The 16,936-nt window shown below is 40.6% G+C and overlaps 2 protein-coding genes across 3 annotated transcripts in view; both read right to left on the bottom strand.

Annotated features, from left to right (window-relative positions):
- Positions 1-1,541, bottom strand: part of epas1b (endothelial PAS domain protein 1b) — a 46,419-nt gene extending 44,878 nt beyond the window's left edge. Inside the window, exon 1 of one of the 2 annotated variants that reach the window (XM_026354191.1) lies at positions 1,130-1,541. In XM_026354191.1, the coding sequence (XP_026209976.1) occupies positions 1,130-1,155 (26 nt within the window). In that variant the 5' untranslated portion in view covers positions 1,156-1,541. The remainder of the gene's footprint in view (positions 1-1,129) is intronic. The other variant, XM_026354192.1, reaches the window with a different exon arrangement.
- Positions 1,542-5,691: 4,150 nt separating this feature from the next.
- Positions 5,692-16,936, bottom strand: part of LOC113158344 (protein kinase C epsilon type-like) — a 56,119-nt gene continuing 44,874 nt past the window's right edge. Inside the window, exons 12-15 of the mRNA XM_026354193.1 lie at positions 10,229-10,367; positions 9,903-10,091; positions 8,000-8,146; positions 5,692-7,841 (exon numbers count right to left, since the gene is read on the bottom strand). Coding sequence (XP_026209978.1) covers positions 7,695-7,841; positions 8,000-8,146; positions 9,903-10,091; positions 10,229-10,367 — 622 coding nt within the window. The 3' untranslated portion in view covers positions 5,692-7,694. The remainder of the gene's footprint in view (positions 7,842-7,999; positions 8,147-9,902; positions 10,092-10,228; positions 10,368-16,936) is intronic.

The raw sequence follows: 16,936 nt of genomic DNA, 5'->3' as shown, positions 1-16,936 counted from the left end.
TTACATCATCACAACTGCTGAACAATTAGTAAAAGAAGAAAAGGCAAGGGGGGGGGGGGGGCACTAGGTATAAACGTTGTGACAGCACAATGAAGCAGTTATTTAAAAGAGGAAACACAGAGCTCAGATACGTAGATGGATCAATTAGGTGAGGGGTTAAATTATGAACTGTATTGTTTGAAATGTGTGTGCTGGTGTTCCCAGGTGAACGCTCCTCATTATCCCAGCGTTTGATGAGCTCGTTACACAACACGACATTATGTGGTTCATAAGTCGACCAAGCACAAAACCCAAAAATCATCTCATGTCACGGCCAAACGTCAGCAGCAGTGTTTGAGATCTGGACCAAGTCCAAGTGGTGATCAAGCAGCTGTAATCTCCTCTGCAGGAAAAGCAGATTTAATGCTACAACAAGACAACTTCAGTGGTAGAAATGTCCTGAGGCACGCAGGTTGATATCTGCTGTAATGACTGAGTGAAAAAAACAGGTCAGAGGTCTAGAACCTAGATTCTCTCCTGACAAATACCTGGATCTTCCTCCTCTGACCTGCTGAAGTAGTTTTTGTAATTAACATCTTTTACAACACACAGAACATTTGTCTTTATATTTTCACTGTCTCTTTAGCAAGTTCTCCGCATGTCTGAAAGTTTACAGGAAACAAGCTTCAAGTCAAGAAACTACAGGGTAAAAGAAAATATAAATGACATGTACAGTTATATACACAGACAATGTGTAATGTGAATGTTAAATACATAGAATAACTCTTCCTACAGGTTGAAGGTTTAATTTAATTTATTATCAGAAGTTCCCTCTAACTTTTTAAAGTTACACCAAAACCACAAATATTAATAATAATTTTTCAACCTCCAACTAAACGAGTCATTAACAGACTGAATCCAATCTATCACCTTCCTCCAGTCCAGACACCAGCTCAGTGTCATCAGCACATTGTCACAGAGCCTCATGGAGCCTTTGGCCCGGACTGATCCAGGCCAAGTCACATGCAGCGCTGCAGCAACAGGTCTCAGTCCCAGGAGCCAAGTGTCAGGCTGCTCCTGAACCAACAGGCTCCGGATTAATGAAGCCACAGGCGACGGGAACTGAGAAGCAGAGGATCGGACGTCTTACCTCTTTTTGTCCTTCTCTGCGGTCATGTTGGTTTCTTCTTCTGCACGATCACACTGTTGTAATTCCACCACAGGCTGAGTTTAGTCCAAGTTTAGAGTGAGAAGAAGGTAAAAATCAAAAAGCTGCAGGTATTACTTCGAAGTGCGCAGGCTGGAAGCAGCCCTGTGACAGATCAGGGCATGAAACCTGTGATCAGTCCCTAAAACCCGTCCAAGCTCTCGGGGATCGGGGCCGTACAGTCTCAGAACACTGCCGAGGATTGTACAGCCTCCCTCCCGCAGTAAGTCCGCACACGCTGGCCTGGAAATCAGGGCTGCTGCTGCTGACAGAAGCCGCCCGCAGGTCCGCTTGTCAAAACTTTTCCTCGCTTGCTGATCTGCAAACTCCCGGAGCTGCTCGGTCTCTGACCTGCAGCTCAGCTGGCACCGCGTCAGCCGCGGGCCCCCTCCCGCACAGCTGATTGGCTGGAGCCGCCGCCGGGAGCCTCCCCCGCACCGACAGCCCCGCCCTCTCCTGTGCGCTCCCTGCTGCTACCTGTTGGTGCCTGATCTGCAACAGGTGTGAACCATGAAGGACGAGTGGTCCAAGTGATGAGGATGAGGAGGAGCTGGGACAGACAAGAGGTCTGCAAGAGGTCTGCAAGAGGTCTGCTAGAGGTCTGCTAGAGGTCTGCTAGAGGTCTGCTAGAGGTCTGCTAGAGGTCTGCTCTGGAGCTTTAAAGTAATAACCCTCCAACAAAAGTCCTGGTATTTTAAAGGAAATATGATGTTAGTTGTATTTAGTGCTGCTCGTCACTCTGTCTGCTTTTTTATCAACTAATCAATTATTTTGTCTATGAAGTGACAGTTGGTTAAATATTAATAAGAGGAAATGCTTCAACAGACCCTGCTCTCACATCTTTATTTAAATCCACCTGGAACCAGCCACCTGACAAGGAGCAGATCAGGGAACTGGTCTTGTCCTTGTGTGTCCACTGCTTTTCAAAAGAGAAGTGAGTAGGAGGAAAATAACTGCAACACGAACTGACTTGTTGATGACACACATAGATGATGACGGATGAGGCAATCAGTGAATTCAGTTCAATACGGTTTATTTATATGGACCCAAATCACAACAGAAATTCTAATCATGAGGAACTTTACATTGTAAAGTGAAGAGCTTACAGGATTACACAGAAAACAAAAGCCGAGTGTAGAGAGGAGAGAGAACTGAGGAGCTACAACATGTAACAGGTGAGCAGCTGAGAGTTACCTACAGGAAGGTACAGAGAGAGGAGAGGAGCTCAGTGTATCGAGACCAGCAGACTAAGTCTAGAGTTCTGCTGGGAGAATATGGAACTGTGACGTCTTCAAGTTGTGATGGAACTTGATTTTTAAATGCTTTAAATGTGAGGAGAAGGATTTTAAGTTCTGTTTTGGATTTAAAAGGAAGCCAATGAAATGAAACGATTACCTGGAGACTTTTTAAAGAGCTATTGGAACATCCTCTTAGTAGTAGTAGTAATAATAATAGTAGTAGTAGTAGTAGTAGTTATAATAATAATAATAATAATAGTAGTAGTAGTAGTAGTATGTAGGTAGGTAAGTAGCATCATTTTGATACTGCTAATTTCTATTTCTCAGGTGACAGTGCTAGAAGTTTCTTTTATATACAAAGTAAAGGACGTATCCTTTCATAGATGAATATATTCGGGTGTCATCTGCATAGTAAGACTCAGTTCATGGCTCAGATTAAGTTGTGTTGTGTTTTACTTTGTCAAATTCAACTGAAACACTTAATCTGTGCCACACACTGAAGAATTCATCAGTACGAACCAAAAACAGGGCACAGAATAAACCTTAAACCGTAAAAACACGAATAAATAAAAAAATTAAATTCTATCATTTCTAAATATTATGTATTTTGAAGAGATGTTGATTCAGTTTTCCAGGGTGTACAATTGTAAACCAGGCACTAACATAACTAACTCTGACTCTGGCAGTTTCCACTGAGGGAGACCAGTGAGATTTTGAGGGGGCCCTGAGCCACCCCTGACCCCTGACCCCTCTGACCCCACCCCTGCTTCTGATGTAGCGATGTTATTGGTGAGATATAAAAACAACTTTGTTAGCTTTAGTGAAACATGAAATTTCTATTCAAATGACATAAAAGACTTTTGTCACCAGGCTTAGAACAATAAACACTTGGTTAGTTTGGTTTGGTTAGTTAGCAACAGAAGTCTGAAGCGTTTGGACTCAGCTGACTGATGCTGAATACACAGTAGAGAATTTAAAGATCGTACGTTGAGTAAAACAACTAAACTAGAAAGTCAAAGCCGGAGCCGGCTCTTGCTTTAGACCATTTAGGTGGTTGCCACCTGCTGGAGGGGGCGCTGCTGCAAACCCTCAAAAACAGAAAAACATGAAGGGAATACATAAATAAAATAACAAACAGTAATAATATGCAGCCGACCGGCGCCTTTTCTTCAAGTTCTGTCTTGAAAATAAAAAATGAACAAATGTAGAAAAAATAAACAAGAACAACAATAATCAGCGACATGGCTGAAGCAACACAGAGTGCGTCATCACACAACTCACTGAGGCCTCCAAGCATTGATGGTTTACGAGCAGGTCTCTCCACATTTTTCAGAAACTAAGACACAGATAACTACTTCTGGCATTTCGCCTTATCTTACTGTGTCAACTTCTCAAACACTTAAGATGCACAAATATAACTGAAGCAGCTAATTAACACACTTATTACTGAACATGTCAACTCGCTGGGAGATTTATGGTTAAAAGCAATTTTAGTAGACGGTGATTTAATGAATGTTTACGGCTGTTGATTTAATGGATATCGTAACATTAAATGAGAAACTGTGTTCTTGCACAGTTTTGCCTGATGACAATTAAACATGAGATTCAGGTATAATTAGAAATGACACTCCAAACAAAAGAGACATCACTTTGACATAATATTTAATTCATTTCAAAAATTAAAATACACTTTCACATCCTTTTAAAATACAGTACATTTGGCACGCAGCGCAAATCAAATGAACAGAAACACACAGAAAAGGCTGGATATAGCATAAAAGAAGTAAAGCGCAGGTCAGATGACAGAATGTACACAAAGCTGAACAAATACAGGGACTGCAAAAACATATGTATATACAGTAACATTCTGTACGTGACCCGAGGAAGACGAATGCTCGAGACTGTAGACTAAACCCTAATACTGTTTCCATCGATTGAAATCAACCATGTTACTATGAGATCAGCTCAACTCAGTGGTGTGAACAAAATGAGCTCCATACATGAGGTGTATTTTCTTCACACACTGAACTGAAGGGACTGACAGTGGGAAATTTGGAAATAGCGTTTGGCCTGTAGCATGGACGACTACAGGGAGAGGACATCCTTTTTGGGACGTAGTGGAACAAAGAGTTTGACGTTTTTAAATCAAAGACTAAAGATGCAACAGGAGACACAGTAAGATCAGCGGGAGGAAAAGAGAAGAGACATAAAACATCATGTGGAAGTTGGTTGGCAGATCTGCGCTGTTTTCCACATGTTTAGTGATGAATTGCTATCGTATCAAATACATCTTGTACTCCCACTACTGCTGCTGCTACTACAACACATGATGTTTTTACTGCTACATATACCGTGCTACCTGTTTTGGTTGTCCGACAGGTTACATGGTAACTCATAAGGTTCACGACAGATTAGAGGGAAAGTAACTCATCACTGTGCTCTGCATGTGTCTGTTGATGCTCCAGCTTCTCCCGCACATGTTGGAGTTGTTAGGAAAGAAGAAAAGTCAACCACTCACTAATTACCTCCATATTTAGCACTAGTGAAACACAGTTTGCTGTTTATCTTCACATTCAGACTGAAGAATTGTGAAACTGTTATTCAGCCACAGTTTGTCTGATGTTTGTTTCAGGTACAACCACTCAGCGACAACATGGTCGTTACAGTCAATCAGGAAAGTTAGATGTTTTAGTTTGCATGAAATCAGACGTGAACACAGACAACCGGACTTCTGTACACTCAGGATCCTATTTACAGATTTATCAGTTTGGTTGAAGTACATCTGATGGGTGCTTCATTCTGTTCTGCTCCAACTAGTGGTGGAGCAGCTCAGCAAAACTTAAAGAGAAGGTGGAGATGTTAACAGGAATAAATATCAGAGTCAGAGTTCATGTTTTCTTACTGATGCTCTTTGTTCTCTTTCTTCTCCACGTTCTCTTTTGGAGAAAACGTATTAGTAACTTTATTTAAAGGGTTTGTAAGTTTCTTATTATTTCCCAGGGGATAAAGAAGCATTTAACTACTAATTATAGTGAGAAAACCAAGAACATGTTTCAATCATGCATTGATTAGTCTGCAGACAAATTTCACAACCAAAAAAAAGTTACCGGTCACAGCTACAGCGCTCAAACAGCAGAGAGCAGTTCTCCACTGTACAACTTACATACAAGCAGGAGCACAAGAAGCTAGTACCACATTATACTTCTCATTCCAGGAATCATCTACAACTACATATGTAGGTGTTAACGTCTATTTTTTACTAATTCATTTTAACCAAATGCTTCAGTGTTGATTTTCTTGTGCTGCTCTTAATCTGTTCATCACTGATTTAACAGAAAATTCAAGAATAGAAAAGAACAAATAGCCGTAACTACTTTTTTTTTTTACACCTGTGGTTGTGCAGTTACTCCTACGTATGTGCCCTTCTGTTATTCATGTAATCAAATGTAGAATAATGTTTGTCAAAAAGGTTTTCACTAATGCATTGACTGACAGGTTGGCTAAATGGATTCGCAGAAAATGTGCATGTGGATTCATTCTCACTTTTATGTACTGAAAAACATTGTGTTGTCCACTTTGTACCTGAACATGTCTGGTAGGAAAAGAGAACGAGGAAGGAAAGAATAAAAATAACTCAACCTTAAAGTCTTTCAGAGTATTGCACATGGACGTCTCTTAAAGATGTTTGGATTCACTATAAAGTCAGAAACCTGACCTGCAACACCTCCAGCGTTTCCTCTGAGGCCTGTTTACTTATTTAAAGCTTATTTTACCTCCATGTTCAGGCTCTGCAGAGACGAGGAGGGTTTGAAGTACAACGGTCAGAGTTTCTAACCAGGCAATCCAGTAAAAACAACAAGAACAAACACAAAAAGACTTTAAATAAAGATTAAATGTGTTGATAATGACGAAGAGGGATCTCCATGTATGTGCCCACACACACACACACACACACACACACACACACACACACACACACACTCACCTCTGTGTATGATCCATGACTTAAATGTGGGATCACAGGGATTCAGTTTGTCATATTAGAGGCTGTTCTGTAGGTTCAGTGCAGCAACAGATTACACTGTTACCGTACACACACACACACACACACACACACACACACACACACACACTCAAGGCATTTCAAGAATCAAGTGGTCGAGAAGGATTTAAGGAGTTGACCTAGAAAGATTTTGCTCCCGAAGGTGCAGGGAGAGCTTCAGTAACGAGCACTTGAACTAAAATAAAGGCCTCCTTTGACATTTAGAATTTCAGCTCATTATTTGACCTCATTGTACAAATGTTTCAATGTCAGGTATCAAGTTATATGGAAAACAGCTTGTTAACACTGTAAGTATACCTCAGTACAACAGTGGACACTTAAGTAGTAAACTACTGTAGGTTTGTTAGCTGGCAGCTCACGGTACCATTTGATTTTTAATGAACAACAGGAACGTTGATGCCCTAACGAGCTAAAATAAGGCGGGAAGGAGAAAACAGATCAACAAAAACAAACTGCTGAGATCAAACTAAACCACAGCTCAAAGTCTTACTTGTGTGTCTCCTTGAGTGAACGTTAAATTTGCCTCATATACATTTTCGACTCGTGAATCCAAAATAAAGACACGGAGACCCAAAGTTCACTGAGGCATCAGAAAAAGCTTTGATCTTCAAATCTTTTCATAATGAATAAAGTACTTTTAAAAACCTTTTCTTCTTTAAATACAATCTTTAGTTCAATGATTCTTTTCATTCACATACATGTTTAGGGAAGAAAACATCCTTTAAACACAAACAGACACAGGATATAGCACGTTGTGTACAGAAATGACAGTCTCTTACTCTTCCTAGAGATATGCAACAATGCATGCATGCACCCGACTCCACACCTTAACATCCACCTCACTCTTAACTGCTTTATAAAACACCCCTCTGAAAACACAGAGTTTGGTTTTGTTGCAGCTTGACCTGCACTGGAAATACACCTGGACCGACTAAAGGAAGCCTCCTGGTGGTTCCTACAGCCTCTCACCTGCCCTTGCATGCTGCTTGAGCTTACAGTTTGATGGGATATGCACAAAAGGACAAACAACCAGAGCACAGATACCACGAGGAGAGATACAGCTGATCTAGTATAATTCCTGGAGTGGTCAGATTTGGGAAAAGTTCACAAGGTCTTATTCCAGAGGCGTGTTCCTCTGCTTGAAGATGCGTTTGGGTGTGGTGGAGTGTACATATGTAGCTAATTGTATGTGTATCAGTGTGTGTGTCTATCCCACAGTCTCCTCTCCAAAGTAGGAGAATCCTTTGAACTCATCTTGGTTGATCTGCTTAATGATGCTGTCCTCCACCGGCGTCAGGATGGGTTCCTCTCGTGTAAAGTCCTGGTCAAAGTTATTAACGTCCCTTTTGGTTTTCTGGAGAACAAAGAAGAGAGTAGGTTTTCACCGTCTTAGATGAGCATTAAGAAAAGACACATGGAGTGTTAACCAGGAGGAGATTTTGAATCGGTTCCTAACAGTGAATGTTTTTCTGAATCCAGGGCTGTGTTTGTTTGATGTGTGTGTGAACTCACAATACGTGGTTTGAATGGTGGTCTGATCTTCCTCTGCTCCAGCAGCGTCCAGTCAATCTCTCTAAAGAATGGATGGAGCTTAATGGCCTCCTCCAAACCCTGAGCCACCACACAGCCCAGACGCTTGTTAGGACTCTTAGTCATGAACTGAGAAGACAAAGAGAAGGAGACAGAGAGCGGTGGAGAGGAAAGAAGAATTGATTTGTTATACATACGTGAGAGACGCTGAATGATTCCCTGACATAAAGACAGAGCTATGATGCAACTCACATGTAGGTCAGATCTTCACAAAAACAAAACTGTTTTGTTGTTGAAAACTGCATTGTGAAAAGAAAACCATCTAAGTGTGTTAGGTCCGACCTGATATTCAATTTGGTTCAGTTTATTGATTCGAAGAAGAAGAAGACAAAAGTGTCATTTAGTTTTTACGTGTCCTCTATAGAGGACGTCGGACCTTTCTTTTTTTTACCTGTTTATAAGAGCAGAGAGCAACAATGATGAGCTGTTTAGAACAAAATTCAGCTGCATCAAAGAAAAATAAACTAGAATCAACCTAAATTATGAAAACTCTGATTCAGTTTAGAGCCCCCGTTTGCTCCGAGTGCTTTTGAGTGGACACTGATTAAACATTTTTCACTTCAAATACTTAAAATCTAAATAAATAAATAAAAATAGAACACCACCATGTGAACGGCCATTAATGAATAATAAAATAATAATAAGGAATTTATTTATAGAGCACTTTTCTAGACCTGTGTTACAAAGTGCTTCGCATAGGAAACAGGAAGAGAACAGCAAACACTAAAAATTCAAACAGAAACCCAACAAGTCCTACTTGAGCAAGAAGGATGTGGCATCAGGATTAATGATTAAGTACAGTAGGTACAGATGCAGCTGGAAACATTTGTCATGTAGGATACCCCCCCCCCCCCCCCCCCAAAAAAAAAGCTTAAAAATGTTTTTATACTTTTTTATTTGCTAATAAACAAGTGCAAGAATTCAATTTCCTGTTTGTGGTTGTTAAAGTGTTTATTTTATCACCAAGACTTTACATGATGTAAAAATCTGGTTCTCAGAAGGAGTTTCATAAACACTCATTAACGTTATATGAACCAGCTGCAGAACTGACTCTCTACATGATACAATACAGACATTAGAATAAAACTCTGAACCTTTTTAGGATTTTCTCAAACACTTGAACATTAGACGAGTGGCCACAAAGCGGCTCAGACATCAGACTGAGCTGAGAGAGTTTTATCTTGTGACTTGAAGCCCTTCAGCGGGTTGATATGTCCAATCAGTGACTGGTTAGAGTCCAAGACATCGTCCAACATAAACACACACACTTTCCCACAAGGCTTCGCAGTCAAACCGCACCAACAGCCAAGGTAAACCGAGGCTTGTGATGGAAAAACTGGATGAACAAACAAACCAGTAGACAAGTGGCGCGCGCGCGCACACACACACACACACACACACACACACACACACAGAACCAGAGCCATGGAATCAAACGCAGAGGGAATTGTCCACTGTTCTTCCAGTGGAGGAACAGGAAACAAGGATCAACTGATGACACCAAGAAAAAAGCTGCATCCTCATTCACACGTGACACCGAGAGGGAGACAAACATGAAGCTAAGCAGAGAAAGAAAAGAGACAAAAGGGACAAAACAAGCAAACAGAGAACATACAGTAGAACAGAAAAGTAATGAAGAAACTGCAGCATTGATTCTGCACATTCATGAAAGACAGGCACAGCTTGGAGTCCGTCATGTATCCCTGTTCTGTAACAGTCCTTTAGTTCAGTACAGCAGTAACCTGATGTGTGAAACTGATAAACCACATTTCCACAATATGCTTATTTTTGTTGTTTGCTGAGTCGCTTCCTCAGTCTAACTCACCGCTTTGAGAATAGATACAGCCTCCTTGCTGAGCCAGACGGGGTAGAGGACGTCATCATGGAGGATAGACTCGAAGAGGTCGTCTTCGTTATCGGCTTCAAAAGGCGGCTGGCCTGCCATCATCTCATACATCAGCACCCCCAGGGCCCACCAGTCCACCGACGGGCCGTAATCCAGCTCCTGAAGGATCTTTACACATGTAGACACAGAAAGATATGAAAGAATTGATGTTTATAAAAATGTATAAAGATGTTTAGCTAGTGAATTCATGAGTCTGTATGTGTTAAAGAGGTGTAAAGACGCTGTTTGTGTGTTTTTCTGCTCACCTCAGGTGCAATGTAATCCGGTGTCCCACAGAAGGTGGTGGTGGTGACTCCATTGAGGATTCCCTCCTTGCACATTCCAAAGTCGGCCAGCTTACAGTGGCCTTCAGCATCCAGCAATATGTTGTCCAACTTTAAGTCTCTGCAGAGAGGGAAGGTTGCACATTATGGAACAAACGAGAAAACACACAATCGCAGTTCAAGAGTGAACATGAGCTGTTTGAATCAGTTTAATCTAAATTCAGTGATAAATGCTTCTTATAAATCACAAAACAGAAAATGTATTTACAGTAACAGTTTCAATAACAAGTGTAACATCTCCACCTCGCTTTGATTTGCAAAACATCGGCAGCACGATGGGAAGGGGAGAAAGTTGAGGGTTGAATGGGAGAAAGAGAGAAAGAGGGTCTAGGAGATAAGAGTGGTGGTGTTGAGAGATGACAGGGTTGGTCATGAATGCAGTTGCTCAGGGCTTGATGGTTGATCGCTACAAAAATGTCAACATCAACTAAGTGCAGCCACTCCAGCCATTCAGCCCGAGGTGTTTTCAAAAATACAGCCGCCCTGACAAGCCGGGGAGGAGATGGAGCATGTATATGAGCCTCTGAAGTCAGGAGCTTATGTAATTGTTCTGTTTTTGTAATCCCCCCAAAATACAAAAAAGGTTGCTTAACAATCTGTGTGGGAGCTGCTGTGATTTGATGAAAAGAAGTTTGTACTCTTCTGTCCCATCATGCATTGCTCTGACAGGTTATTGATTACATTATGGAAAGTAGTAAAAAAATAGTTTTTGTTTTTTAACCCTCAACAAGTGAATTTCTTTTGTAAAACATAACATTTCAAAACTTAACATGTAAATTCAATGTGTTTGGTTTAGTTTATTTTAATTTAGCAAAATTGAAAAAAAAAAAAACTGTTTTCTGCAATCACAGTCAGAATTTCTTCATCAGCTACAGATCCGACAAATGATTTGGCTCCAGGCTGTGAGAGTCTGGTATGTTTGTTTCTTTCTTTGGAAAACCTTCTGATCGATTCCTTTGATTCTTCTTTGTACAGTTCTATAAATGGTCACACACATGTAATTATTACATGTGCCACTCACTGTCATGTTCGGCATTCGATTGGGCGTGGACACTTTGTGGCGTTTTGACAGGTATCTGCATCTCGTGCAAAGTTAAACAATGACTGGTATGCTAATGTGCCTCAGGTCAAGAAAAACTTGACATTTCAGGTTGCTGTGGATCTTGACGAGTGACTTACATTTTTACTTCATGTTTCAGGTTCGTTCTCACTGAATGTGGCTAAAGGATTCACATTAATGAAGGCCTACACACAGCAGCTATATTCAGCATTGATTTTAGTTCATTGCATTTTCTCTTTCCAATCGTGTTACTTTACTTTAGCTTGCTGACGCGTGCTTGTTTGTATTTTTCTGAACTCAGAAAACCAAAACTTTCTTCACTCTCGGCTCCTCGTAACAACCACAGCCTTGTGCTGTCGAGCAGCTGGGGACTGTGCCTTGCTAAAAGGCCTCATGGTGAGGAAGGAAAGAGCAGCGCTTGTTCTGTATTTCCCCAGACGAAAAATTAAACTGGCGACCCCCCGGCTGCCTGTTTGCATAACACACCTCCAGGCGACGTCCAACACATTAAATCTGAATTGCACGCCTGCAGCAAGGCAGAAAAATAACATACGAATGTAATGCATTTGTGATTGAATTTAAATGGCTGCTGACGTTAATCTTTGTATTACATCTCACCTTGATGAAGGAAAATTCGATATTAAGTGGCTGCAGGTGTTCAGAACAACTAATGGAATGATATTTATTTATGTGAAGATGTTTTGTTGTGTTTTCTTGCAGGACAAGAGGCGCTGCGACACTTGCTAATAATCTGTTTCATAGCTGGAAACGAGCAAAATTGAAATAATCTTTCATTTATTGTGTTATATAGTTAATTAAGTTATTGCAGAATAATTGAATCCGTTTTCTTCGTGCTTTGATGCTTCGCTTCTCTGCACAAATCTTTACTCCTATTATTTTGTTATAATTGTTAATATACACGATTAGTTTTTGAGCCACTGCTAGGAATGCTAATGAATAAAGGGCATGATTAAATTGAAATTAAAGAAAAGTTTCTGTGCCCTGAACCAACAACTGTTTAGTCTACTTTATTAAGACAAATGACCTACAGCCTCTGATTATATTACTTTTTCATTTCCAGACCGAGTTCTCTCTGTATTAAAATAACACATTCCAGATTAAAACACTTAAAACACTTCCTGTTTCCTGTTTCCTCAGGTCCTCATTTGGCTTGCTAATTTTATTCTGATGTTGTGCTGGTCACACTTTTTACTTAATCTGAAAATTACTGAAATCACAACAAATCATTAACTTTTGTCATAAAGATTTAAAAGAGAGTTGAATTCATTTTACATCAAAACACATTTGAGCAAATGCAATTAATGAAACCTTCTATTAGAAAACACATCTCTGCCTCATGTCTGGGCTTGTTAGAGCAGGATAAATGGACTAGCACTATATGTGAGCACAGACTGAGGAACTCATGGTTTTGAAGATATTGCTGAAGCTGATAGCCTTGGGAGCGCTTTGGCAGCTCGTACACTGTGTCCCCTCCACTTCTCATTCAAAGAATGCTTAAGTACAAGTGCCAGGCTTCCGCAAAGCTAAGCTGGAAAAAGTGGTTTAGCGCAGTAAAAACCCTTCTGACCTGGAGCGTATTGTGCTGCTAAAAAATCCGTCCAGTCAGTGCTGCATGACTTTAAAATCTCCTCTTCTCCCAAACAAAGAAATATGGGGACGACTCAGCGGCACACAAAATAAATATCTGAATATTATCAGTGGGTCGGTGGACACACGGACATCACATTCTGTTTAAGGACAGGGACCTGGTCGTAAGCAGGAGCTGCTCTATTAGTACTGTCAGGACACACACATAAGGCAATCAGGCTCAATTGAGAGCATTTCCTGTGTTTCATGTTAATCTTCAATGATTTTTCCATTACGTCTTCAGCAGCAACCCCTGTGCACTATGACAGCTAACCTCTCCCTGTCTCTCTTTCTCTCTCAGCTCCGTCCCTCCATCTGTCCATCCCTAACGTGTTCTAAACACACATCTGGTCTAATACACAAACACACACAAACTGTTGCCACTGGTGTATTTATCTGTGTGTAATCACACCATGGGAGCCAGATGAGGGCGGGAGGATATTAATATGAAAGGGTGACTTCAAAGACAGCTACAGGAAATGACGTCTCAGCCTCTTCACTGAGAACAGATGGAAGAGAGCAGGTATAAGTGTTGTAGTGTCTTTTTGAAGGAAATGTGACCTTGATAAAATTATAGATAATAAATATGAAGTCCAACTATCTATTAACCTGTTTGTCCTCGGGAGCCTATCCCAGCTGTCATATACCAGTCTATCAAAGGGCTGACAAATGGAGACAGACAAACAGTCACCAACTAACTGTACTGTATGTCCCTGAGGTGGGAGGAAGCCGGAGTCCCCGGAGAGACTCCACAGACACAGGGACAACATCCAAACTCCAACCTTTGGATTTGAACCTGGGTCCCTCTTGCTGTGAGGCTCCACCAAGTCAAATGTTAATGACTTTCTTTCAAAGATGACAGAATTTCCTGTCGCTAACTTTGGTGTCGTGGAGAAGAAATAGGCATCCCACAGAAGTTGGATTGATTCTAACCATCAATAAGAGTCTGTGAGGATTCAGTAAAGTCAGGTGAGTCTTAGAAACATCACCATCCAGATAATGAGCACTGTGCACCTTCCCTCACAAAAAAGAAATAAATTCATGTTTAACAGCTGCTACAAACAGCACTTTAACCGAATACATGACCATGAAGGGACCTGCTATCAGTGAGTTTTGTAATTATCACCAGCAAATGAAGCAGAAATGCTGAATGTTCTATCCACTGCTGTTAACTAATGATGAACACTGTTTAGTTTAGTTTTACCTGTTGCCTAAATTATTTTTTACTTTCACACTTTTCACTTTCACACTTTTCATTTTCACACTCTTCATCAGATCAGAGCTGCAACAAAGTCCATACTGATCCAGTTTGCATTAGTTTTAATGCTTATGCAGAAAGAGCACCGACAGTACGGCAGAGTTTGCTGGTTGCTTTGTAGTGAGGCCCTGTGTGTCTATCATGAACTAGAAATATAAACACGTTTCCTATGAAACCCTCTTGATGGCAGGTAGATATGCTGAAGACAAACTTTCAATATTCATCAGTGTTTTCTGTCTTGAGTTTCTAGTTGCAGCTACCTTATGATCAACTGCTTGATTCTGTTCTACTGAACTCTTGCAGATCCACTCTAGTGTGTATGTGTGTTTACACAGACATATATCTGCCCTCCAACGTGTGTGAACCTGTTCTGTCGACAGCATCGCATCCAAACATTACCTCCTATATGAAGGAAGAAAGAGGAACGTGTGCTGCTGCATAAAAATGTTTTCTCTTCTTGTTCAGAAGGGAGGTTCATAGTGATGGGAGCAGAGTTTAGAGGCTGACAGGAGAAAAGCCGAGCATCAGAGGAGTAACGGGGGAGGGAGGGCCAGATGAGATGAGGAGAGGTGGGTGAGGGGAGAAAAAGAGAGGCAGGACATAATGTTCCCAAAACACTTGTTGTTCATCTTCTGCTCAACAAAGTGGGTCAGGGACAAGAGAGCGAGAGACCTAGAGAGAGAGGGGATCAGGTAGCTCAGTCAACACAGCCATCATGAATTAACACGCTATGTGTGTGTTGTCCCTGCCAACCTCTGACAGAGTAATATTCACTATCAAAACAGCGTGCCTGAGAAAACAATGTCGAAAGACTGAACCATTAATCTTAATGTTTGCAAACGCCAACTGCAGTCTGGGTTTAAAGCTCAGTATGGAAATGAATTTGTTCTGGAGGTGAACAGGAATGGGCCAACAGTATCACACAACCTTTAAATAAAATACTCCGGCGGTGCATGTCAACATTTTTGAGACACACCACTAATTACAAGTTAAACCTGAGCCTCTGCTCCTGAAGGATTTTTGACTTAGCTGTTCTTCACTTGCATCTTCGTTTTTATGGTTTGTATTGACGCACAAAGTGCAGTAAATACCATCTGAAATACTACTAAACTAATTAGAATATTTTACCGACAGAGACTGTTGAATTCACACTGTACCTATAAACATAGAAATGTTAAGAATGATGAGATGAAGCTCTGAAAGTGAGAGCAAAAAAAAAAAATAGAGGCATCAGGAAGAAGGTGAAAACATGTTCGTAATGGATTCATACATATCTGTAGATGGATTCATGTGAATATATGTTGTAGATCTCTTTTATTTCTTTATCTCTGCAGTTTTTATCTGCTTTGTGTGGTGCTCACAATTATGAAATAATGTGTTTGGATATATCACTGTTACACATGAAGCACTTGAAGCATGATTGAACAGAGCTGTGAACCTAGAATAAATATTGCCAATGACAGCAATAATAGTTTAAGAAAGTATTTTGAAAAGTGTTCGTCATGTTGTTCAGTGTTTTAATAACTCTAAAAGTCACCACTGTCCTGAACCAGATGTAAAACATCATTTTTTAATAGCTCTATATTTTCCACATTAACTTACACCCGACCGCTCCTGAAATCTTAAACCTCAGATGACTGATGTATCATGATTGTTTTTAGCATATTCAGCACATACAGGGACGGTGCAGAGGTGGAATATGATGCAGAAGTGATTTGAGAAGTTTCCAATTTTCTTTTTTTTATCTCAGTAACATCACAACTTGGATCAGGAAGCGACTGACTGCACTGGACTCTGGGGTCTTTCACGTGTTTGTTGTAGAATTAAAGGACAAAGAGGAAGTGTCTGTTGGACATGTTGGCTTCTCTCCACCTTGAAACTTTAACCAATAACAATATTGTAAGTAACATGATTTTATACACGCAATAGCTTCCAGTACAGTGCTATAGAAATAGTGCATTTGTAGTGATAAGACACTTTTTACAGCCACCTTTCACCTCTCAAGTCTATGAGAGGTGAGTCTTTGATAGTCTCAGACTGTGGGTGGAGTAGCACTTTAAGACCTGGGTATGTAGCCAAAGCCAATAAAAAACAAACACTAAACAATAAAGCCCTGAGCGTCGGGCTTTAGCCTTGATGATAGATTTGGATTAAAATGAGCCAACCCAAAGAAGCACCATTGAAATTCTATGATTATAAGCCCCCTCTTCATTAATAAAACCATTGTAACAGTAACTGTGTGGAACAATGAGTCCTGGTCCTGCAGGCACCAGCAGGACTGGACATTTGTTGAGATCATGTAGCCTGGACGACACCATAATATGATGAAACTGATGAAAACGTGTAGGTTTATATGTGTTTGTTTCATTCTGTGCCTCACAAGCAACACCTGGCAAACGCAAAATGTCCTCTCTGATCCTACTGGTTACGTACATTCACTGGTCACCTGTACTCTCTAATCTAATGAAATCCAATACAGATACTTTTACTTTTACAAGGTTGTAATTTCACCGTTTTTGTTGAATCTGCCTGAAAGGTGATAATTCTACTCTATGTTTATTATTGAGGTCATAGTGGGCAGTGGAGTTGGACTAGGTTAGATGATATTAGGGGGTGTTTCTAATGTTTTGGCCAAATCCTTTTCACCTTTTAATGCAGTCCACTG

Source organism: Anabas testudineus, chromosome 15 (genome assembly GCF_900324465.2).
Source record: "Anabas testudineus chromosome 15, fAnaTes1.2, whole genome shotgun sequence".
Classification (NCBI taxonomy): Eukaryota; Metazoa; Chordata; class Actinopteri; order Anabantiformes; family Anabantidae; genus Anabas; species Anabas testudineus.
The sequence above is the reverse complement of the archived record's forward strand: the minus strand, read 5'-3'. Positions and strand labels throughout refer to the sequence as shown.